Here is a 25,652-nt window from a genome sequence, read left to right on the forward strand (position 1 = left end):
TGGCAGCTCGGAGGTTGCATCTAGCCTCAGAGTTTTGGGAGAGGGACATTAATTTTAATAACAATGCCCCTTAATGTATTTCTGTCATTTCGGTTATGGATATGAGATGTTCTTTGCCCTTCTCATCCCTCAAATCTGTGTCATACCAATTAGTATAGTGAAACGGTTGCAGAGTTTTATCCCAGAGGAATGGAGCGTGAAGCTCTAAGTCATATATACCTTCTTGCCCAATTACGCGTGCGTACAGTCTCATCTGAACATAGGCAGCGCTTAGCCGTTGGCCTGGATACACCGTATTCTAAATTAGAAGTGCTAATTATTTATTCTCACCAGCCATCGCCTTGCCTGTGGCAGGGGCAGAAGTGGTTGGCCACCCAGGTTCTTTGAGGGAGAGCTGTAAGAATAGAATCTATAGCTAGCTGGTAGCTCACGGGTCACCAAATCCGTCGAGTCCCTGCATTGTCATTGCTGAGAACACTTGATTTTTCACCACCGCAGTTGGGAAGATTCCGTCTGCTATTCAAATTCTGTTTGCTAACTAATACTCTATCTGCCCCGCTTTCTCTCTAATGTAAGAGATGTCAGAGTTTCTGATTCATGCGAGGTAACCAGCGATGCCACACTAAGCTGACAGTCCTGACAGAGGCAGAGCTCCTGGGTGTTAATGAACTCGATGTGCTTTTCATGGTCGTTTAAATGTGTAATTTCCATTGGCGGGGGCAGGGGGGAGGGGAGGTGCTATTCTTTCTGACATCGTGCTAAACCCGGCCTGAATACTTTGCACCATTTCCCACAACAATCCTGTAAGGCGTCGTCTCCCAGGACACCCCCACCCTCCCAGTTCATTGCTCTGGCCACTGTGCCACATACCCCGTGAATTTTGCATAGTTTTAATGTGTCATTTCATTTAAAAAATGAGTCAAGAACTGGTAGTGTGGAAGGAAAACTGTTTTTGAACTTTAGGGTGATCCAGAATCTTTCAGTCCCTTCTCTAGATACGTTCCCTTCCCCTCCCCCTCTCCTTCACATGCTGAACTAGCGGCAAACCCACAAAACAATGTCTGACATAAGAGCGGTGGCCATTTTTCTCTCTAGTAACAAGGAGTCCAGAAGTTGTCTGTATAGGGCGATGTAGCAGCTCTACAGTGTCTTCAGAGACCCAGGCTGCTTCTAGTTTTCTACTCTTTCAGTCTCGTCCTCACGTATGCAAAGCAGCTGCTGGAGTACCAGCCACCACACACGTTTCTGGCATAAAGAAGGGGGAAAGCGAAGGGCAAAGGCTTGAGCCAGGCAAGGCTTTCTTTTTTTAAAGGGCTTTCTTGGAAGCGTCTCTCAACGGTTTTGTTTTATTGACCAGGACTATGGTGTAAATATGTATAAGTGTGTGTGTGTGTGTGTGTGTGTGTAAAATTTTAGGCTACTACCGCAGAGATAAAGCAAAGTTCTGTTCCCATAAGAGGAGAGAATATATATCAGGCAGGCAAATCTCTCAGTCTCTGTCGAATCCTTTCTCAGTAGACATTTCGAGGGTGCCTGTTGCACACTTGGCATAAGACTGAGCCACGTGGGGAACTTGGGTAAAGCAGAAGTTTCATTGTTTGGTGCCGGTGACCCATGGGGAACATAAATCGACAAAACACCCCGGGACACGTAAGTCAGGATGGGTCTAATTGAGTAATTGGACTCACTGAGCTGTTCCTTCCGTCAGGAATCCGAGGGCAGCTTTACCATCCAGTTCCCTGTAACGGGCCCTTCCTGCTGGGAAATTGTCATCCTTCACCCTCGGTAAACACGGAGCGTTGTTTAGCTGCTATTCTTAGTCCCGACTCCAGAGTCCCAGGGCCTCCGGGGACAGACGCAGGCTGCACAGCTCGTGAGCAAACCTCCAGAGCCCCCGGGCCCTGCGGTAAGGAAGCAGGAGTCTGTTACAGCCCCGCCCGGCGCCCCAGATTCTCAGTGCCCACCTGCTGAAGGCAAGGTCCCCCCGGCCTTGCTGAGGAGGCCGTCAACTTCCTGCGCGCTGGTCAGACTCACGTACCTGGGCATCTGCACCCCCCACCCCCTCACTTCCTAATTACACGCAGTCGTTCCCACTTAGGGGACTTAGGGGACAGGGACCCCCATAAGAACCGAGCCCTGAGAACACTGTCGAGCATCTCCTAGCCCTCGGGTGTGGATAAGCAAACCAGACGACTCTGTGGCCTTGGAAGAACTACATTTTTTTAAAAGGTCAAGTATTAAATATTTTCTTTCATCTAGTTCTAAATCTTCTATTGGGAGCATACAACTCTGATAAATAAGACGGATATTTTAAAAACTCTTCATTATGTACTATGGTCAGTTTTACGAGTATGTAACTTTCAGAGCCAGAGACCCACATAGCCGCACGACGGCAGAGGCCCAGAGAGCGAGTGGAGATCTTTATGGGTCGTCTCCCCAGGCTGGCCCTTTTGGGGCCACTGCTGCTAAAAATAAAGCCTTTCAACGTCCTGTGGGAGGAGAGGCGCTGTAGAGGCCAGTCCGGGCCTGCTGGGCCGCTGCCCACAGGGCACAGCCCGCCAGTGGCTCGGGGCGCCCACGACTCAGGTCTGCAGACACTCAGGAAGAGTGAGTGAAGCGCCCTGTTCTCGAAGATGAGTGGACTTAGTTCTTCAGCTTCGTGTTACAGCTTCCTAATCCTGCCGATGTTTTAAGGGGGTGACCTGCTATGCATTTGCGGTCCTTCACATCTTTGGTTATGTTGGTCCAAGCCTGACACCGCTGTCGAAAGCACGTATGTATTTCTCCATCTTCAGGCAACAGCCCTCTACCAGAGGCCAGAGCTGGATTCTCCCGCAGCAGGCAGGGCCCAAGCTGGCCGAGTCCTGCGGGGCGGGATCAGCTGCAGACCCTGAGGTCAGCCAACCCTGATTCTAGGGCTTCCGTTTTCTGCCTCTGTGTTCCCAGGGCCTGTCTCCCTGGTGGGCCTTTGTCTCCTCAGTACCACCGAGTGGGGACCGCCATGCTTTTCGGAAGTTTTCCACTTAGATTTTAGACTCCCGCCCCGAGAAGTCCCCAGCACAGGCCTGGAAGGGGGAACCAGGCCCGGTTTGAGCCCACCCCCTCACGTGTCCAGTTCTGCCACTCCGGCGCCACACCACTAGCGGACACCCCGCGACCGTGGCCCTCCTCCTGGCCCCGCATCCTCAGCTGTTCCCAGGGACAATGCGCCTGCCTCAGAGGCAGCCTCAGCGCGCCTCAGATGGCCCTTCTCCGCCCTGCGATTTCGGTCCCTTTAGACGGCTCGGCTTTCTCGGCTCTCTGATGCCTTCCTATGAGTTTGTGATTAATTGGACTTTGCTAGCTTTTTTCAGAAGCAGTTGAAGTCAGTTTTATTAGTAACAACTTTATTTGTATTGTCATTTTTCTCTTGTATATCTAGTTTAAGTTTCTTTATTTCTGTTGTTACCACGATTATTTTCTCCTCACTACGTGATTGGGATTTAATTTGCTTTTCTTTTTGTAATTTTTTGTGATAGAGTGTTAGATCTTTGCTTTTCAGCTTTTATGTATGAATTAATGGCTATACATTGCCCTCTGGGTACAGACTTAGTCACATCATCCAAGTTTGGTATATCATATTTTTATTATCATTCAGCACAAAATATTTTATAATTTCCCTTCAGATCTATTCTTTTTCCAGTGGTTTATTTTTAAAGTGTATTATTTAATCTCCAAACAGTTGGGATTTTCTAGGTTACCTTTTATTATTGATTTTAAAGTTGATTCCATTGTGATGAGAGAATACCTTCTAAAGTCTAAATGACTTCAACCAATCTTTGGAAATATTGAGCGTTGGATTATAACTCAATAGGTAGATAATTTTGGCAAGTGTTCCACGGGCACTTGAAAAGAATGTGTACTCCATCACGGACCTTCAATTTTCTAAGTATTTCATTTAGGTCGATTTTATTAACTGTGTTTTTCAGAATTTCTATCTTGATCAGAATTTTTGCCTGCTCATTCCATTAGCTATTGAGAGAAGTATATTGAAGTGTATTGCGGATTTGTCTAGTGAGATCCTTTTTTATTCCGTGATTGTTGCTTTATTCACTTTGAAGCTAAATTATTGGGTACACATGGATTTAGAATTGCTGAAACTTCCTTTGAATCGTCTCCTTTATCATTATGACATGACTCTCTTGATACAGAGTAATGCTACTTGCCTTCAAGCCTATTTTTGTCTGATAATAATATAGTTACCTCAGCTTTCTTCTGATTCGTGTTAGCACAGTATACTTTCCGTCCTTCCACTTCAAACTCTCTGGGTGCTTATATTTAAAGTAAGTCTCTTATGGGCAGCATATAGCTGGTATTTTCAAGAACATGTAGTGTGAAAATCTTAGTCTTCTACTTGGAGTATTCAGTCCATTTTATATTTATTTAATTGTTGAAATGGTTGGTTTCTATCTATCATCTTAATGTTTTTTTCTATTTGTCTCATGTTCTTTTTCGGTCTTTTCTTACCTTCTTTCAGATTATTGAGCTATTCTTCCATCTTCCCTTCTATTAGCTTGTTGGCAAGTACATTCTACTATCGGTTTTATAGATGCTACGCTGCTGACTGCAACACGCGTCCTTGTCTTATTGTATGTAGTTAATATAAATTATTATGTTTGCCACTTCCCTACCAATGCTAGATTGAAGAATACTGTAATTTCATTTGCCCCTTCCTGTCTTTTGTGTTATTGTTGCCATGCATTTAAATTTTACATATATGTTCCCTCCTGCAAGACACTATTATTGTTTTTATAGTGAATAAACTGTCATATGTATTTACATATTTACTCTTGTTTTGCTCTTTCCCTGTTATGTTTTTGGGCCTGCACCTGAACTCATTTTCATTTGGCCTAAAGATCTCCCTTTTGTCTTTCTTTTAATGCAAGTGTGCTGGCAACTAACTCTCTGAGTTTTCATACTTTACTCTGATTTCCTTAGTTTTTACCTCACGTCCTTTTGCCGTGTAGGATCCCATCCTGGATCCCACGTGACATTTAGTTGTTATGTCTCCTGAGGCTCCCGTGGGCCGTGACAGTTTCTTAGACTTTCCTTGTTTTTGATGACCTTAACAGTTTTGAGGATTACTGGTCAGATATTTTGTAGAATGTTCCTCTATTGGGATTTGTCTGATATTTTTCTCGTGATTAGACTGGGGGACCACAGAGATAAAACGCCCTTCTCATCACATCGCCTCAGAGCCCATGGTATCAACATGGCTGATCGCTGTGATGTTGACCTTGATCACCTGGCGGAGGTGTGTCTGTCAGGCTTCTCTTCAGTGTAAACTTACCCTTTTTTCTCTTTCCATACTGCTTGCTCTCTTTGGGGAAAAGCCACTATGCAGAGCCCACAATTAAGGAGTGGGGAATTACCGTGCTCTCCCTCTTTATGGCAGACTGACTATCTACGTAAATTATTTGAAATTCTTCTGCATGGGAGATTTGTCTTTTCTCTCTATTTAGTAATTTATTCAATCATTTATATCAATATGGTTCTATGCCTCATTATCTTTAAATGTCTATATGATCCTTGATAATATTTCCTTTTTCACTCCTGATATTGGTAATTTTTAAAAATCTTTTCTCTTTCTTGGATAATCTGGCTAGAGGTCTAAAAAAGATCACTTTTACTGATCTTTTTTAAAAACAAGCTATGGTTTCATTGGTTTTCTCTATTGTTTGCCCACGTTCTGTTTCCTTGATTTCTGCTCTTATCTTCGTTAGTTCTTTTTTGTACTTACTTACTTCTACCTTTTTAGGGTTAATTTGGAATGTTCACTCACCTTGGGAACCTGGCGGAGTTCCTGGTGGTAAAATCCATGCAGAAATTGCTCTCCCTCCGAAGACCGGGCCCCCAGGGTTTCTCATGCTGCAGCCCATCCTCGCTAAGCCTCCAGCAATTTGTCAAAGTTACCACTAAGTTATTTCCACCAATTTGTGGCTACCGTGGCTTCTGCTTCAGACAAGCTGATCTTGGCTGGGATTCTCTGTATTCACCTGACTCTCCAGATTTCAGATTTCTCTGATGGATCTAAAAAAAGCCACTGATTTCCAGTTTGTTCAGCTTTTTTCTTGTAAAGATGGAGGTGATGACTCCCAAACTCTTTACAGATTTCACTTGAAAGCAGAAGTTCACTCTTACTTTTTAAAGATATTTTATCTGGGAATGGAATTTTAGGTTGACGGTTATTTGCTTCTAGCATTTTAAAGGTATCATTTCATTGTTTTCTGGCTATCAGCGCTGTCGATAAATAAACCATCAGTCTTGTCGTTGCACATACAGAGAAACGTGTCTTGTTTTCTCCAGCAGCTTTAAGATTTTCCTCTGTGCGTTTCAGCAGTTTTACTGGGTCTCGGTGCGCCTTTCTCTGTATGCATCCCGCTGGGGTGTGCAGTTCATCTTGAAACTGTAAGTTGATGTATGGAATCAAAAAGTTTTGTGAAAAATTCTCAACCGTTCTCTCTTTTCCTTTCCGTGCGCCCTCTGCTCCTGGTCCCTGTATGTTAGATCCATTCACAATGCGCCGTGTCTCTCACTCTTTTATGCACTTTCTACCCTTTTCCTCTCGGTGCTTCTGCCCCACTGTGTTCCACTGGCTTGTCTTCCGGTTTGTTCATTCTGTGTTCTGCTGTTTCTAGTCTGTGGTTAATTATATTCACATAGCTTTTGAATTTTAGTATTTTTTTTCAATTGTGGGGTATCTATTGGATTCTTTTTAATGTGTTGCATATCTGTGTCTTTCCCTCTGTTGTCTCAATATGTTCCTGTATTTTCTGAAACATATTTGTAACTATTAAAAACTTTTTCTTCCTGCTAACTCCAGTATATGGATCACCTGTAGATCTTTCTCTATAGTCTGATTTTTCCCTTGATTTTAGGTCACATGGTCCTGTCTCTTGGCACGCCAGATTTTTATTGAGTATCAGGTATTACATGAAGAAAGTCAGGAGGCTCCAGATAATGGGCCACGTTCCCCTTTGCTGGGCAGATAGAGTGGAGCCGATAACCTTGCTCAGATTAGAAACCGAGTTGATTGGAGGCTGGATCGTAATGTCCTAAGGCTCTGTTTGCCTTTTTTTTTTTTTCTCACTCCTATTTCTAGGGTGTAGTATCCAGTTTTAAACCCAGAGCCTGGGTTAGTGCCTGAGCTCCCGCCTCTGAGGAATCCTGAACTCTAACTTGTGTTTCGTCAGGACATGAGGAAACAAAACACATGGTGACAAAAAAATACGTTTGCTTTTCAGTGGCTTTCTGCCTTTATTCTTAGTCTTCGGCCCCACACGGCTTCTGAGTTCAGCAAATATCCGGAGGGGGAAACTGGCAGCATCAGGCTCAGTTCTCTGCCTCTCCCTTCTCACTAGGAACCTAGCCATTCATAGCCCTAATTTCGGTCCCTGCAGTCCCAAGAGCTTTTCGCAAGCTCTGCTTGTTCTCTGTCTGCTGGTAGTGACAGTCTGCGGGGGCCACCAGCCTCAATCCTGAGCCCCTTGCCCTGTTCCCAGAGTGAGTGAATGGCTCACTTCTCCTCAGATTGCCCCTGCTCTCAGAATTTTGTCTCTTCGAGTCCTGGTTGCCTCGGCGGCTCTCTAATATACCCTGCAGATGTTTTGTATTTTATCTGGCTTTTCTGTCTGTTCTCAGTGGAAGCGTAGATCTTCTGCGAGCTGAGCACCAGCCCCTCCTTTTCTGAGGGACATTCACTTTTTCCCCTTCTTTTTCTCTCTTTAAACAATCTTTACATGTCTTTACATACTGATGCTTTTATTTCTATGGGATGGATTCCCATGAGTAGGCATGGTCTAAGATAATATAGTTTTATCTTAATAGGTGTTGCCTATTTGTTTTTTTAAATTAAAAAAAAACTGTAGAATTTCATATTTTTAATAGCTGTGTATGAAAGTGTCTTTTTCTCTAACCCCTGTTAGCAAGAGGTATTCTAGTTCTTTTTAGTTTTGCTGCTCTTGTAGCTTTAAAGTGATAGCTCGTGCTAACTTCTTTAATTTGCATTTATTTCCCAGACTGCTAGTGAATTTTATTCTTTTTCCTTGACCATTGAGATTTGTTCTTCTGTGAGTCGCCTATTTCTATCTTTTGCCCTCCTGTCCATTTATGAGATATTTGTTTACTATACCCATTGTTATTTATCCTATTTTCACAAGACGCCTAGGACTCCCAGTTTCTCCCTCATCCTCTGGGTTCTCGCCCCTGAAGCTTTCTCCCCCATAAGGCTCTGTCTCTCTTGTAATCCGACCCCGGCCTTACCTTCCCAGGAAAAGAGCCCCCGCCTTTCTCTGAGCTCAGGCCTGGTTCTCTCCCGAGGGCAGCGCTTCTCCCTCCCCGAGGAGGACGCTCGGCAGGGCAGCTGGCTTTGTCTTTCATTCTCTCCTGTCCCCAGTGCAAAATAAGTTCTCAATAAATATTTGTTCATGATCCCGATCAGTTTTGAAAAGCGTTATAGTAGTGTGGTTGACCATGTTGGCTCTGGAGCCAGGCTGCCAGGGTTTAAATCCCCGCTCTGTACTTAATAATTATGTGCCCATGGGCACGCCTCTCTGTGCCTCAGTTTCCTAAAACGGAGATTGTAGAAGTAGCTGCATCGTAGGATCGTTATAAGGATTCAGTGAGCGAATATATGCGTATCAGTTTCCTAGGGATTTGTACCAAATCGCCACAAACTGGCTGGCTTAAAATAAGACATTTATTCTCTCTCAGTTCTTGAGGCCAGAAGTCCAAAATCCAGGGACCAGCAGAGACTTACTCCCTTCAATGGTTACAAAGGACCCTTCCTTGCCTGTTCTAGCTGCTGGGTGGCCGGCGATCCTTGGTGTTCCTGGGCTTCGCAGCTCCCCCGCTCCAATATCTGGCCTCTTTCTTCTGTGTCCCTGTGTCTCCACACAGTGCTCTCCTCGCTGCGTGTCTGTGTCCAGATTTCCCTTTCCTTACAAGAACGCAGTCATTGGCTTTAGGGCCACCCTGACCCAGTATGACCTCATCTTAACTTGATTACATCTGCAAAGACCCGATTTCCATCAAAGTTCATTCCCAGAAATCGGGGTTAAGACTTCAGCCTATCTTTATGGGGGGACACATTTCACCTCGGCACGATATATAAGCCCTCTAAATAGGGCCCGGCACATGAGAACAGGGACTTTGCTGCTGTTTCCACTCTTTTGTTCCTAGTGCCTTTAACAGTACCTAACATGAGAGTTCAAAAACTTTGCTGAGGAGCGGGGAGCGGAGAAGGGAAAATAAAAAAATAAAATGTTAAAAAAATAAATTAATTAAACGCGTTGCGGCAAAAAAAAAAACAAAACTCCGTTGAATTAATAATTTATCAGCCCTTCGTCTCCTGCACTGTACATATATTTTCAATATCTCTCGTTTGTCTTTTTGTTTTATTATATCTTTTTGTTGTCAGAACCTAATATGTCTAGCTTCCTTCCTTTGTTCCTTTTTTCTTTTTTAAAAAATAAATTCTGGGTTTGTAATCTTGGTTAAGAAGGTGTCGTTCCTCCACCCCCTATATCTCCCTTCCCATGTTTTACGGCTAATCTCCTAGACTTTCTTGCAAGAATGTTTTATCGTTTTATTTTTTAACGTAAATGCTTAATCCACACAGAATTAACGTTTGTATATGGTGTAAGATCGGGTCCTTTTTCTGTTTTTCCCACAGACTCAACGATTACATTTATCGATTTGTGAAATTCTCATTATCGTAGGGTCTACATCTGAAAATTCCCATGAACTAATTACATTGTTATATATCTAAGTTATATAAATGGGTATATAGCCATTTCTATATCAATACAGTTATGTATTTTTTTTAATTTAGTAAAATAAGCCTTTCCTCATTTTTCTTTCTTTTTATATTTTCTTGGCTGTTCTCAGGCCAGGTTTATACTTTCCCATAAAACCGTATACAATTATCCCCGCCCCCCAAATGCGTTACTAGGATCACAATTGGACTTGCATTAAATTACGCATTAAAAACACATCTGCTTTTGAAGTAAGAGGCGAGAACAGAAAAGAGTGCACAGAAGGAGGGGACACAAAGCCTGTCACTTCTGAGGAGAGGGTGGCAGTTTAGTGCCAGCTTCTCGTGACGCATTTGACTGTGTGCTCAGCTTTGGGCACCGGCGTTTGTTCTCACTTGCCCCGTGAGCAATAGATCCGATTTGCAGACCTCAGGAACAGCCTCCCCCGAAGAAGGGGTGGTTTGTCCGCTTTCATCTTCAATCTTCACAATTTCTTCCTGACGGGCTGGGTTCATTTGCCCGTGGAACACCGGAAGATTTTATAAATGCGTGCAAAAGTGAGCTAGGTTCTGGATGTCTGCCTCTAAAATTAGATACATCTGGTTGATTTACTAGTTAAACCTGGAATCTCCTTGACGTTGAAAAGTTGCCAGATCACCTTGTCTTCTAGTTTCAGCCCGAAGCTGTCTCATTTCGCAACTTTCGTAGGTTGCATCTAGGCTTGGCGTTTTGTCATTCTGAGCCATCTAAACACGATGTTAGTCTTATTGGGTTCTACAGGAATAATACATTTTTAAAAAACGAAACCAAATCAACATTGTCATCATCATGCCTGCAGCAAAAAAGGAAAGAGAAAAACCCACTGTCTTACAACTTGGCAATTGCTGTTGACAAACCATCGGTCTGGCTTGAGGGTCAAGAGTTCGGTGCTAAGGTTGGCGGAAGGATTGTTTGGGAAATGTGGTTCGGGGCCATTACCAATAGGTTGAGTCAAATTAGATCCAGTGGACCAGATATGTCTATCCTATAGATTCTGGGGAGTGGTTGGATTGTGATCATGGTATGTTGCCTGTGGTCACAGCATTGCCACCAAATTTATAGAATCCCATAGATTCGAAGAGCTGGAAGGGACTTGAGTTCATGCGCGCGTCATTACCCTCTCTCCGCCCCTGATTCTTCTCCATCGTTCACCATCTCGGTGGCTGGAGCGTGCTTCCCTGACCTGGTGATGCTGGATTTGGTCACATGGCCTTCTTTGACATGGGGTGTGGTGGTCTGACCACACCCGAGGTCTGCTTGAGGATTGTCTCAGCCTTGTGCTCCAGCAAGGAATCCGTGAAATGATGTGGCCTCATGAGGAGGAATGGGTGTGTAATCTAAGCGACATCCCGGGGAGGCAGAGCTACTGCTTGGTGAATCAGAATATGGCAGGCCACAGTTTGTCCCTCTCTGATGAGGAACTGTCTTAGGGAAATGCCTCCTAGGAATGACCAAAGGACATGACTTACATGGTAAATGTTTTAAGATCTATTTTGTAAATGTTGCAATTTAGCCTTACGTTGCACTGTAAATTGCCTCCAAGAGTTGTGATAAATCTACTTGATTTGCTTCTGTGTTCATCTTAAGAATGAGAGCGGAGCAAGGGGAGGCATTAGAAAGAGGCATTAATGTTTGGAAAATGCTTAGCGCCTCTTCTGGTGACTACACTCCCGGGGTTTGGAATCCTTGGCGACCCTCTGTGCCGGTAGGGGATTGCTCGCCTGCCACCACCGGACAGGCTGCCTGAGGCACAGCCCACCTCCCGGGTGCTTCGCAACCCCCAGGCTGCGAAACATTTGCCTGCAGACATTCTCTTACTCTTCATTACATATGTTTTTATGAAAGAACTAAACAGGAGGAATTTGCAATGAATAATTCATGTGTAATTGTTTTCAAAATATAAAGTTATTTTTCAAAGAAAGCAACCAGTCTATCTGTCTCAGAGACCCACTGCTGTTTCCACGTGGGCCTCAGCTTTCTGTCTAACAGTCGCACCACCCTGGGCTGGGACGGGCTCCTCCGCAGGGCGGAGCTGGGACAGGGCGCACGTGCAGATGGCGCAGAGCTGCGGTAATTCCCACTCACACGTGCTGCCTGCCCACGTCCCCAGGCAGGCCCTTGGGATGGTCTTGGAATCCAGCAGTGCTCCCTGCAAGGCCCCCAGGCAGCGCAGCAACACCTGCACTCCCCTCCCGCTCCCCGCTCCCCGCTCCCCGCTCCCCTGCACCAAGCCCATCTTGCAGCTCGTTTACTCCAGCTCACCGGAAGCCCAGCCGGGCCAAAGCCTGACCAGCCGGGCCGATGCAGATTCAGTTTATTACTGACGTAGACACCCAAAGGTGTCAGCTCCCTGGGTCCTAGTCCCACACATCAAAAGGGACAAAACCAGAACAGAAGGAGCTGACGACTGCGCTGCAGGTTGTGGGTACCCCGATGCAGCTAAGTGCGCTGAGTTTCTACAGCTCTAGTCCAGGGAGGCGGGCGCAGAAGGCTCCATCCTCTTCAGATCCTGGGAGGCGAGGATACCCGGCCACGACAGCCTCCCGGGGAGGTGGGGGGCGCTGGGGGAGATGACCTACAGGACCTACAGCTCCTACAGGCCCCCGTCTGTGGTGTTCCACCAAGGCCGGATTCGCCTTTGCCTGGGTGGCCCGCCCAGGTGCGTGTGAGAGCGGCAGGTGTCCGTGGCGGAGACGTTCCTCCACTGCCCGGCCCCAGTGACCCTGTTCCAACAGTGGAGTTCATCACAGTGGTTTGAACTGGGTTTGAACCCCAGCTCTGTCATTCCCCGATACTGTGACTGCGGCAAGTCACCTAAACTCTGCGCCGCAGTTTCCACGTCTTTAGCATGGGGTCAGTAAGAGCACCTTTCGTAGGGCTCATGATGAGGATTAAGTGAGACTCGCAGAATGCCTGAGGGGAGCTCACGGCGATGCCTGGCACATAGCATGCAATGATGGTAATGCGAGGATGGTAATGCAGGTGGAGATGATGGTGGCGACGGTGACGGTGACGGTGATGGTGATGATGAAGACAGTGATGCCGGTGATGGTGACAGATGGTGAAGATGAAGACAGTGATATGGGTGATGCCAGAGCAGTGATGGTGATGACGGTGATGATGGTGATGATGCCAGTGATAAGCGACAGTGTGTGATGAGATGGTACGGATGGTGATGTCAAGATGGTGATGGTGATGGTGATGAGGTGGGTGATGGTGATGATGCCAGTGACAGTGATGGTGATGACAGTGATGATGGTGGTGATGTCGGTGATGGTGATGGTGGTGATGACGGTGATGGTGATGTGTACTGTCTCCCCCATCCTCCTGTTCCCTGTGCCGCATTCAGCTTCCTGCACACACTCTGCGATCGACACACCGCTGACCCCGCTCTTCCTCTGCTCTCTAGCTTACTCTGGCTTCCTGTGGCATCAGAAGCCCTGACATACGTTAATGGCTGGTCTCTGTGTTCCCCAGGCCCCCAACACACATGCACACCCTTCCTTCAAAACTCACCTCCAGACTCGACTCTCCCCACAGTCCTCCTGCCAGCACCCTGAGCTGGGGCGGGGGGTCACCACCCTTGACATCTTCAGCCTTTAGATACACAGAAATATTGTGACCTGTGGTTCTATGTCCTCTTCCTAGAATAAAAGCCATATTTCCTCATTGAAGTCGCAACTATTTTGAGAGTAAGCAGGGATGGAGTCTTCTGTCATGCCCGTGTCCCCTCCATGTCCCTTCTGGGTGCGGGGCTCGCCTGCCCGGGTTGCTGACTGACCATCGGCAGTGTGCTGCTGGAGCAGCCCGACCCGTCTCCTGGGACGGAGTCATCCGGACGACTCTGTTCACGTTCGCCGCGCCGGGAAGTGTGTTTCCTCGGTTGCTCCCCTCTCCTCCCACACACGCAAAACGGAAGCCGCGGTAGACGTAGGTCACGGGCGGCGGAGCGCAGGGATCACGGCGACTCACTGAGCAGACGTGCCTGACGAGAGGAAAAGAAGGGCCGGGGACACCCCTCCCCCCAAAACACATAGCTTGCGATTCAAACTGCGGACTGTAATAAAACTGTAATCAAAATTTTAGTTTTTCCTCCTCAAACTGCCTTGCTTTATTTTTTCCATGTTTCCTAGGATGTACGTGAATATAAATCTAATGTATGAGACTCGAGAGCCATCACGGCAGACGCGAATTTGGCCGTCTCGGATGGCCCGGCCTCTGAGGAGGTCTGCAGCGCTGACTGCGCCCCGGGCGGGCGCCGGGCTGCTCCTTTGTTCACTCACCCACGCGACAAACAAGCCTTGTCCAGGGCCAGGGAGCTGGGACACCTGGGCCCCGCCCGCAGGAGCCTGCGGGTGGGGGCAGACAAGTAACAATCACAGGCTGCAGTGCCGGGGCCACATTGGTGAACCTGCTGCGGGCCGGAGGGGCTCAGCTGGACAGGGACCCCGGGACCACCTGACCGCCTCTCCTTCCCTCGTCTTCCCGCCAGGTACTGGAAAATAACAGAACAGCCATGGAGAATGATCCGTACGCTCAGCCAACGGCAAAAGTAGGACGTAAGAGAGAAGGGCTAAGCTATCGGGAGATCGCAGCAGGATTTGAAGGTAGCTGATCGCCAAGGGCAAGCCCTGCCGGGGGCCCGCCTCCCGCCGTGGCACCTCGAGTTTTTCCGAGCGCTGCCACCGGGCCGCCAGGGTGTAAGCTGAGATGTTGACACAGCGTTTGTTCTCAGACTGGAACAGATTTCATCTGACTGCATCTTGGTCTTTTCTTTTCATTAATTTAAGCCAAACTGTAAGTGCAGAATTTTGCCCGACGGGGCCTTCCATGACCTGAGAGCCGAGGTGGTTTGTAAAATTTACTCCGAAGCCCGTGCACCTTTCAGTCACGCCTCACGTCCTTTACGATTCCCTCCTAAAACTGGGGCTGGTTATCTATAATCAGTGACACCCATGCACTGGCAAGGCCAGTGTCCTTCAATGGGTGCTGGGTATCTATAATCAGTGACACCCATGCACTGGCAAGGCCAGTGTCCTTCAATGGGTGCTGGGTATCTATAATCAGTGACACCCATGCACTGGCAAGGCCGGTGTCCTTCAATGGGTGCTGGGTATCTATAATCAGTGACACCCATGCACTGGCAAGGCCGGTGTCCTTCAATGGGTGCTGGGTATCTATAATCAGTGACACCCATGCACTGGCAAGACCAGTGTCCTTCCTCCCTTTCAGCAGACGAGGTCACAGGGGTTCCAAAGGATTCAGTGACTTGCCCAGCCACTGTCCCTCCCCTCTCCCTGCCCCAGATGGTTAGCACGAAATTCGTCCTGTGCAGTGTGGTCAGGGCCGGAAGCCAGGTCCTCCTCTTTGCTCCCTGCTCCTTACTCTGTTCTCGTGGCTGCACGCCTGGCAGACAGAGGCAGCCTCCTGCCTCTCCACCGTGTCCTCCCTCCCTGCATCCTGTCCCCTCTCACGTGCGAGGGAAGTTTAGACGGACAGATAAGCCCTCTAGAGAAGCTGCAGAAATCGTGCGAACGTACCAGTGGAACACTCTTCCGTTTGGCTGCAAACGCACTGCAGGTGGTGGACAGGGCAGAACCCGGAAGCCCTGTCTGCATTTGGCTCTCGTCCTGAGTGTGGCTGGGGTGATGTCATGGAACCCGATGGGAGCGACCGGCAGCTGGGACTCGTCCCGGGGAAAACGCAGAGGTCCCATCGGGCCCCCCAGACCTCCATCTGCCAGCGCTGAAGGGAGAGTGGGCAGGGCGAGAAGCTGTAGGTGTTCGGAATTTCGACACTTTCCTCGGGTTTATGTTTTGACATTTTTGGAGGAAAAGGAATTCATGTTTATTTCAGTGAGTGCTTCCAGTGTGCCAGGTGTGTTCATTTTTCAGGTGAGGAAATTGGGGCTCAGGGCGAGTAGGTCACTTGCCTGAGGTCCCAGAGCGGAGAGTCCATCGCAGGGTGGGGGCCCAGTAGCTCCCGACTGCTCTGGCTTCCTCCCTCCCCAGCCTTTCTTTCCACCTCGCTCTCCCCCTTCTCCTCCTCGCCTCCATCACCAACCCCCCCCTACCCAGCGCCGCCTGTCTCCTGTCTCCCACGTGATCAGATGCTACAGTGGGGACCAGGGCGGGCATGGCAGAGGGGAGTCAAGCGGCTGGGGAAGGAGTTACCTGCCAGGCATAAGGAGCCTGAGGAGGGGCACTGCAGGCCCAGGTGGAGCAGGGCAGTAGTCAGGTTTGGGACTGAACCCCTAGGATGCTCACGAGCTCCAGATGCTCCGCCCACTGTCCCCGTCCCGTCCGTCCTCCCCCTACCCGCCACCCGCCTTACCACAGACTGCATCTGTGGGGAGGGGTGGTCTCAGCGCGTGTAGAGAACCACGTCTGAAACCAAGCCCCCGGTTTACAGCCTGGTTGTCGATAAAGCCACACTCAAATTATCCCAACCTGGTGGAAATAGGTTGGTTTTTAAATATAAGTGACACTTCCTTCCTCAGCTTTAGGGGACAGAGAGAGCATAATGCAATAATTAGCCAGCTGGGCTCTGGAGTCTGCCTTCCCATTCCTCTGTGCTACCTGCGAGCTCTCACCCTTGGGGGAGCTGGGGGACCCCTGAGCCTCCAAATCCTTATGTATGAAGCGGGCACAGTAGGTTCTCCTGTGCGTGAGCTGGCGGGAAAGCAGGCTGTACCCCTCAGGGCTGTTAAAAGAGCGGGCCCAAGGCCTAGTAGGCGCAGTCAGGAAATGCCTGTGGAATGAACGACTGTCGGCTGAAGCACACTCCCCCGGGCTTAGGACAGGTTCCGGGGATTCTCCTTCTCTGCCGCTGGGAAAGGAGAGAGGGACGAGCCGGGGCCCGGTGGCCCAGAGAGCAAGTTCTCCTCGTAGGCACAGGAACACGGCTACGAGGCCAGAGGGCGGGAGGCCAGATGTTGGCGACGTTGACGCTGTGCTCAGCTCACAGAGTGGAATTGCTGTGTCGTGTCCTCACGGGGCTTGGGCCAGGCAAAATTCAGGCGTCAAAGCAGACTAAGGAGGCGCGCACGCCCCTAACAGAGGCCTCTGGTGTGTGGGGTCGTTGCAGGTACCAAGATGGATGGGCCAGAATTGACTCCGCCCCAGACTCCAGTTCTCTCGAAGAATAGCGCGGACGGCTATTTCATGACTGCCGAAGAATGCCTGAAACTCTTCCCCCAGAGACTGAAGGAGTCCTTCCGGGTAAATGACCTGCCACTGCCTGGCTTATCCGCCCCCTCCTCCTCAGGCCAGTCGGCCACCCTGGGTGTGACTCCCGGAGCCCCGTTTCGTCCTGCCCATCACTGGACACACAGCACTTGCCTCCACAGGCTCGGGCTGACCTCTCCCCACTCCCCTCCTGGGACGGGGACCTAACTCTGCAATCCCCTCCCCTCCTCGAGGTCCTTCCTTGCTGGCACTGTGCCAGCTCTGCCTGCGGCCTCTCGAAGGCCTGGGGAAAGTAAGGAGACCCTCTTCACAGGAGGGAGTTGCAGTGAGGCCGGGACCCGTCCGTCCACTCCCTCTGCTCCACTCATGCTCTCACAGGCATGGCGCACGTACCGTGTGCAAGAGCCTGCCAGACGCTGGTGGCGAAGGGTCTGGGTGCTGCTCAGAGCTCAGTCGTCCAGGACACGGGTGGCGCCCGTTACGACGGGCGGCTATACTGGGAACTGTAGCGTGCTCTGGGGGCACAGGGGAAGACCCCGCTAAAGAGGGCCTTCTGGAGGAGGTGACCACTGAACCAAGTCTTAAAGCCTCAGCAAGTTCTTAACAGGAAAAGGGGAACAAACAGCAGAAGGGGGAGCTGGTACCAGGCAGGTGGCTGACAGGTCACGGCCTTAGGGAAAAGCCCGCGGTTCCGTCTGACCCAGGCACGGGCGACATGTGGACGTTTATGGCCGATAAGACGGGAGAAACAGCAGCCGCTCAGACAGAGGCAGGTGCAAAACGACCTCAGCTGGCTTTGTGTTGAGACGTGAAGGGGGTGATGACAGTGAGGAGGACCGACGTAGTAAGCCGGGGGCCCGGGGATAGAGTGCGTCCTCGCGCAGGTGAGCAGGAGCAGACGCGTCAGCGGCGAGGCGGGGCGGGACGTCTTCTCCACACTGATTGCCTCCTGGAGCTTCGTCCGGTTACCAAGCTCTCATTTTAAAACGAATATGTTTATGATGACTGTCTAACTTGGGCTTGCAGGATGCTTCTGACTTTGGCCATTTGTCCAGCTGTCAGACCGTCATCCTGATGCTTCGAAAAATACGGTCACCATAAGCATAGATGGAGAAGGGTTCGTCCTTGTTGCTTAGTTTGATGCAGTGCCCGGCCGAGAAGAGCATGGAGCAGGCAGGGTCATTTGGGGGCGAGAGCCTGGTTCTCTGAAGAAGGAAAGCTGGGCTGCAGGGAGAGAGGGCAGAGCAGATGTTCCTCTGTGCTGGTTAGTGGGGTCAGGGTGGCCCCAAGGGGCCCCAGGCAATTTCCCCCGCTGCCCTGTCCATGGCAACCCGGACTCCTCTCCCTGGCTCTCCCACCTGTCCCCTTTCCCAGCGGGAGACATGGGGGAAGTCGAGCTTCATGCTGGCACCATTGTTTTCCTGCCTTTATTGTCACCGTAGCTTGGTTACAGCACACATGTCTCGTGTTTCCTAAGATGATCTTTATTTTAAATAGTCAAATAATGAGTTGATTCAACAAACATTCCTGCAGAGAACTTATGATCTAGTGGGTGAGACAAAGCCAGCTCCTCGCTGCAGGGTCTGTATGTTCCATCCAAGGACACAGGCCTCCCCAGTTCCACTGGGGGTTTTCTCATTGTCCTCGCAGGTCGTGTAAACGGGACAAAGCACGTGTCTCGATTTCTGAGTGGGAAGGTACTGTCACCTTACTTGATTGAGCTCCTATTCATGAGAAATACTTAAGTGTCTCTTCTCATCGGTAGTGAGAAAAAGAAAGGCTTGACTTAGTTTGAAACGCTGTCGCTGCTGCCGCTGTCATCGCCAGTGATTTTCGTAAGCAGACGAGTCCCCCTCAGCACTGACTTAGGTGGACAGACGCCAGCAAAGCCCAGCGAGTAAGTCCCAGCCTCACAGCCCAGGCCAAAGGCCATGAGCGGCTGAAGGAAATACGTCATTGTGACCAAATAGGGCCATCTTCCCTCCCGGACTGTAGGGAGGGAAGCAGGTACCGCGACCCCCTCGGTGACCCGGGGACGTGACCTGGGGATGGGTTCTCTGTGGCCCCGTGTTGTTACCTTCACCCCAGGCCTCACCCTCTGGACACTGTCTCTGAGAGTCACGCATGTGTCCGTGGATTCACGCATATTTCGAAAAACCAACGAATCAAGAAACCTCCGTTCAAATAGCATTGTTCTGTCCGCGCATTGCTGCGGCTATGTTTCTCCCAGACGCCTGACCCGGCAAGGCGGTCAGAGTGACCCCTTGGCCCTTGGGCCCTGATCCTGCCTGATTGCCTGCCGGCCCCGTGCCGCCCTGGCCTTGGCCTTTCTCTCCTTGACCCCTCTCCTCCCCACCTCCCTCTCCATGCCGTCTTTGCATATTCTGTTCCTCTGCCTGGATTGCCACCCCTCCCCCTGTGACCAGCTCCTCCCTAAGCCCTGGTCCTCCCTGTGGAGGTCTGCTGCCTGCACCGCACTCCTGGCACCCAGCGTGCCATAGCATGATTCAGCGAGACCTCGAGGCCCACCACGACAGCCGACGCAGTCGCCACGGGGCCTGCTGGGAACTAGGTGATCGGTACCCGCCGCTGAATGGATGAAAGGCTTTGCATGACGTGCCGGGCAGTGAACTGAGGGAAGGCTCACATCCGTGGCCTTGTCTGTTGTAATCCCCACCCCTGCTCATCAGGAGGCGTGAGCGTTCCCGTTTTATAGACGGAGCAACAGGGTCAGAGCCGGGAGAGACTCGCCCAGAGCCGCCTCTCTCATGGCGTGGCCTAGAATTGAAATAGCGTCTGTTCGATTCCCAAGCCTGTGTGCTGCCTAACCCCACGGAAAGGCTTCATCCTGGGAGGTCGAACACTGAGAGTTGGGCAGCAGTTAAAGTCGTTAAACTCGCGAAGATTGGGAATGGGGCCCCGTGGTACCCGGGCCGTCCCCGCGTCCGGCCACCGCGGCTGGCATTGGAGCACTTCCCTCGCGGCTCGCAGCCTTTCACGGCCTTTGTCCTACCGGACTGCTGTCATTCGCTCACATGTCCTTCCCCCCTACCAGACTGTGAGAATCCGATGTCACGGACCACGTTTGCGCTATCGGTATGTCCCTGTGGCCAGCAGAGTGCTTGGCATGGGCTAGGCATCCTTCGTGCCCAGCACCTTCATGGCACGGATGTGCACTGAGCACTCAGGGCTGGGCTGTAACGGGCGAGGGGTGAGCCCAGGCCTCATGTTCACCTCCGAGAGGGGAGCAGACTGTGGACCCCCAAGCCCCCAGCGTGTCAGGCGGGGACGTGGCCGTGAAGAAAGGTGAGGCGGGGTGAGACGCCAGAGACCGAGCAGGGCGCTGCCGGTGCACGGAGGGCCAGGAATGCCTTCCTGCAGCGGCGGCTTCGGGCAGGAGCCGAAGGAGGGCAGAGACGGAGGGGAGTTCCCTGAGGCGCCCCCATATTCAAACAGCAGCGAGGGGGCCAGAGGGGGAGATGAGGGCGGAGGGCTGGAGAGGCCTGGGGGTCAGGGTCAGGCTTGGGATTGGACCCTGCGTGCGGTGGAGAGCCGGTGGGTCGAGCCGGTGGGTGGAAGCCGGGAGGAAACGCCGCGATGCCGGCGTGGGCTGTGATGGAGTCCTCTAAGCTGCTCAGAAAGAGAGGGATGGGGCAGAGGCGAGGCGGACCATGAGCTTCCCGCAGGAATCGGGCCTTGGGTCCGAGACCTGGGGTGTGTCTGGAGGGAGAACCAGTGCACGTGTGGACAGATCAGACAGGGGCGGGAGGGGAAGGGAGGAACTGAGAACGACTCTAAGGTTTGTGGTCTGAGCGGCTGGACAGGGAGAGCGGGCAGCACGCTGGGGCCTGGGGCAGGACTTTGATTTTGGCCCCCTTTGGGCGATAGCCAGGAGGAGACGCCCCAAAGCCGCTAGAGATGTGAGTTTGGAGGTGTGGGAGGACTGGGAGCCAGCCACGCAGGAGAGTCAGCAGCAAATGGGCGGGCCTGCAGCCCTGGCTGGGGCCACTGTGTCCGCCACCTGCCCAGCAACGTCGCTGAGAAGCGCGGGCAGCATTTTAAATTGATTCCCACAGAGTTTAGCACAGTGATTGCACATATTAGGTGCTGAATAATTTTTGGTGAATGAATAAATGAGTACAGATAGATTTTTCCACAAAATCCCAAAACATTTTAACTAGACACAGAAGTCATAGCAGGCCTTGCTTTATATTACAAGGAACCTCTTATGGCAGACCCCGGCACTCAATCCGGTACCGATGAAAACAAGGGGTGTTGGGACCACATCGGCAACTTCCCAAGGCTGAGACGGGCGTGCGGGTCCCAGATGGGGCGGGAGCACTGGCCTCCTGAGGGCAAAATGCAGTATAGCGCTTGTTTTCCGGTTGACCAGTTGCCCCACATTATGAAACTTACATGAAATATCAAGAGTGAGCGTTTACCTGTCCTGGAATGCTCCAGTGCCCTCTCTCCCTCCTGGTGCTGGGGCACCGGTACCACCAGCCGAGAGAGTGGCAGGGAATGGAGAACACGGGTGTAAGGTTTGTTCCCCTCCCTCCCTTTGGAGCTGAGACCACCCACGCGGGGCTCCAAGTGTGTCCTCGGCTCTCAGAGGAAGTGCTCTGACGCCTGCGGCTCTTTCTAGGACCCCTACGCTGCCTTCTTCCAGACAGACGGCGACAGGGACGGCATCGTCAGCATGCTGGACCTGCACAGACTGCTGCAGCGCTTGCTGTTCAACCTGAAGGATGCGGAGTTCGAGCGTTTCCTGGGTCTCCTTGGCTTGAGACTCAGTGTCACTTTAAATTTCCGGGAGTTCCGAAATTTGCTTGAGAGGAGACCATTCAGAACAGATGACGCGCCTCAGAGGCTCATCAGGTAAGGAGGCGGCGCCCTTGGGCGTCTGGGACACCTGCTGGCCTTTGCCAGCTCCAAGTCCAGCCTTTCCAGGGCCCGTGGGGGTGGGGGGGCGGGCGGTGCAGGGACTGCAGCTGCCTCCAGGAGCTAGTTTGTCCTCTCCTGAGTTCAAGAAAATCGCACAAGGACAATACATTCAGTGTAGAAAGACTGGAAGACGTAGACACGACCTGGTCTAACCACCCGCGAGCATCGTTTCTGTATTTCACTCTATCTTTTTTTTCTATGCACATAAATGCGCACATACACTTATATGTTTTTCGTTTTATAAACCCGGGGTCAGCCGCACCAGCCGCTTCGGCAGATGCGAGGACCCATTCCAGCCCTTCCCCAGACCCCTGTCCAGCCCAGGCCAGCCTTAGTCACAGCAAGGAGCTATAACTCCCTGTCTCCTCAGCTTTCTCCCGGCAAGAGCACACGCTGCTCAAAGCAGCAACAAGGCCTCCCATCCCACCCAGTATCTGTTACGGTCGGCTCCCCATTGAGATCTGCGGCATGCAGACATGCGGGAACGAAGTAGCCATTTGGCCCCTCCTTGACCAATTATCATCAGTATAATATTAACGTTTTTGAAACATTACCATCCCCTATGATAACACAGAGGTGTGTTTTCTGCTACAATGACAGAGCATGGTAGCGACATGCACTGAGCTGTGTCGCCCTTGAAGCACTCATGGCCCCCAGGGGCTCCAGACAAGCACCCCTCCCACCAGGCGAGGGCAGCTCCCTAAGCCCCTGTCACACAGGGCCAGGCTGTGTGACACTTGGCTAGGCTGCAGGAATTTTTTGGTTTTATTTTATCTACACTATTTTAAAAAGCAGGCGAGAAAGACAAGGAAGGACTATGGTGTCTCCCTAAGAAAGACAATCACATACCACGTGACGTGATCTAGATGCCTGCTTCCAAATGCTCAGGCTCCGAGGAGCTTCGTGTGAGACTTGATTGCATAGCATTAAAAACCAAACAAAAGTAACCTTCAGAAAGAATTTTCTGGAGCATGTATGCAGAATGAACATGGAAAATTTCAGCCACAAAGCACAGTCTTCCCATTCAGACGAGTCAGATTTCTCATTGATATTTATCTGTTCATTCGTCCGGTGTTTACTGAGGGCTGACCACGTGCTAGATGTTGCCCCAGGACTAGGTGGCACCCAGACAAACAGGACAAATGCTCCCTTGGAGAGGCTCACGTTGAATGTGGGACAGCTCCAAAGATAAATTGCTAGCTGAAATTCCAGGGTGTCCGACAGGCAGGGGGGTGGGGGATGGAGCTAACTCTGCCAGAGGTGCACAGGCAAAGGGGGACATTTGAGCTGCGTCTTGAGGTATGAGTAGGGGTTCGTCGGAGGCAGGCCACCAGAACGGTGGTTCCAGGCCAGCGAACAGCATTTGCAGAAACTCAGAGGTGGGAGTGCCGAGCACATCGGGGAATGGGGAGAGGATGCGGCATGCGTGGTGGGACGCGGTGGGGCGGGGGCCGCTGTGATGCACCTGGAGCGGCCAGGCCGAGGATTCACCCTTTATTGCTAGGCCGGAGAGGACTTCATGTTGTGGAGTGATGTTGTGCTGGGGAAAACCCTTCGCAGCCCCAGCCTAGAGGGTGGTTGTGGAGAGGAGAGGCTGGAGCCCGGGGCGGCACCCTTTAGAGAGCCACGCCCTCCCACGGCCTGCTCCTCCCCGCCCCCCCGCCCCCCGGGCCTGTGCTGGGCGCAGTCGTATTCTTAAGTACCCACAGCCCTGCACCAGGGGGCATTGCCGTCTGACTGTGCAGACCAAGGAGCTGAGGCCTGGAGAGGAGTCAGTGACTTGTCCGGAGGGACACAGCTCACAGGTGGCTGGGCAGAGACTGGACCCCGGGTGCCTGTTGGGCAGGGTTGCTCTCTCCCCCTAGAGACCTCGCCCTCTCTCGCCCTCCCCAGCCCCACTCTGCTCCACAGCCACACCAGACACCGCCCCTTTCCAAGAGCCACCCACCCCTCGCTCCGCCCTCTGCCCTCTGCCCTCTGGGCCTTGACTCTCCACCTGCGTCATGGAAACGCGGTACTGTTGAAAATGACTTTAGGGTTCATTACTCCGTGTTTGCTTCATAATGGCAAAACTTTTATTTTTAGATATAGAAATACTAACAGAATAGGGTCCAATGACCCGGTTCCATTTCTACATTATCTACTCCCTTCCTGTCACCTTTTTTAGAACACACCTGCCTTGGTCATTAAGCTGCTGACAGCCTACGTCAAGCACATGTGCATCATAAAAGATGAAGGGACACTGCCCCGTGTCTACTTCACTGGGACCGGACGCATGTCTCAGGACCGCTGCCCTGCTGGGCATGCTGACCCCGAGATCACACAGCTGTCTCTCATCACACCTCGGAGCCACTCCCTGGCCTTCTTAGCCAAGTGTCCCCTCCCGTCCATCGCTCCCTTCACATTCAGTATCTGAAGTTATCTGATTCACTCATGTTTCCACGCGTTCGCTCTAAGTTTCCTGCCTTGAGGACTTGTGCTCAGCCACATTGCTCATCACAGTGTCTGCAGGACTTAGAGCAGCAGAGAATATGAGTGTGTGCGTGTGTGTGTGCGTGTGTGCGTGTGCGTGTGTGCACGTGTGTGTGCGCGCGTGTGTGTGTGTGCACGCGCATGCGCACGCATACACACGTGTGTGACTGACAGACTGGCTGACAGGAAGTCCACATCTGATTGGTTGTCAGGATCTAAAGAGCCAGGCAACAGGAGAGGAAGCAAGTAACTTCTGGACCAGGCCATGGAAAAACCTCCTGATCTCTCTAGACCAGACAAGTGTATAAAATAGGAAAAAGGGGCCATGATCACTAAGGAAATAAGCCTGCGGCCCGGAAAAGAAAGTAGGCTGGCGGGGCTTTGGGGTGGGGGCCGAGACGGTGAGCTCCGCGCGGGCGTGTTGGCTTCGCGGAGCTGGCACGTGCCTCCCAGGTTCTCCCCGAGAGCGCTTTTGGGGGGTCCCGCCGAGTCCTCTGGGTGCAGGCGGGGCTGAGGAGGAGCGGAAAGGCGAAGGTGGGGGACGTTTACCGTTAGGGCCTACAGCCCTTTTAAGCGATAGTTGTGACACTGCTAAGTCGCCCCCCTGGCTTCGGGCACCTCGAGTGTAAAGTAGTGACAGAGGGCGAGACCGCTCGACCTTCGGATCCCTTTGCACCCTGAAAATTCCATGGTTCTGTGGCGCTCGGCAGGCAGTTAGGGAGACATGGAACGGATGAGCAGGTGAGGTTCAAGTGCCCGTGGCCCAGACGTGTGGGCAGTGGGGCCGTGAGAAGGGGCGGCCTTGGGAAGGGGCGGCCTCGGGAGAGCTGAGGGACTTCGGGTGGAAGGGGAGAGAGAGCCAAGGGTCGGGGAAGCCAGGGAACATTGCAGGGAATGAGGACACGTGTCGGCCGGGCTCTGGGGCAGGTGTTCCAACGCATGGTGTCAGAGCAGCGTCAGGAAGGCCCCTAGAAAGGAGAGAGGCGGTTAACGGTGTCACATATAACAGCAAAGGAAGCAAAGCCCTGACACATGGTGATACAGAAGAAGAAACTGGTGGACGTGAAGCCTGGGCTGGGTCTTAGTACAGGGAGCTGCGCCAGCCAGTCCACCCGTGTACCCCGCAAGCGGGCGTCTGTGAGGAGAGGAAGCAAAGCTAGGCACCTTCTCGTTGGTTAATTTCAGCAGTAACATGAGAACAGGAAGAAGACCCCAC

General features: G+C 51.4%; 1 protein-coding gene across 1 annotated transcript in view; it reads left to right on the forward strand.

The window, feature by feature from the left end:
• The window catches only part of EFCAB6 (EF-hand calcium binding domain 6), a 184,416-nt gene that overhangs the window by 107,602 nt on the left and 51,162 nt on the right, over nucleotides 1-25,652 (forward strand). Inside the window, exons 19-21 of the mRNA XM_039863013.1 lie at nucleotides 14,326-14,440; nucleotides 16,920-17,053; nucleotides 21,666-21,898. Of these exons, the coding sequence (XP_039718947.1) occupies nucleotides 14,326-14,440; nucleotides 16,920-17,053; nucleotides 21,666-21,898 (482 nt within the window). The remainder of the gene's footprint in view (nucleotides 1-14,325; nucleotides 14,441-16,919; nucleotides 17,054-21,665; nucleotides 21,899-25,652) is intronic.

The sequence above is a fragment of the Pteropus medius genome, unplaced genomic scaffold (genome assembly GCF_902729225.1).
Source record: "Pteropus medius unplaced genomic scaffold, Ma_sr-lr_union100, whole genome shotgun sequence".
Taxonomy (NCBI): domain Eukaryota; kingdom Metazoa; phylum Chordata; class Mammalia; order Chiroptera; family Pteropodidae; genus Pteropus; species Pteropus medius.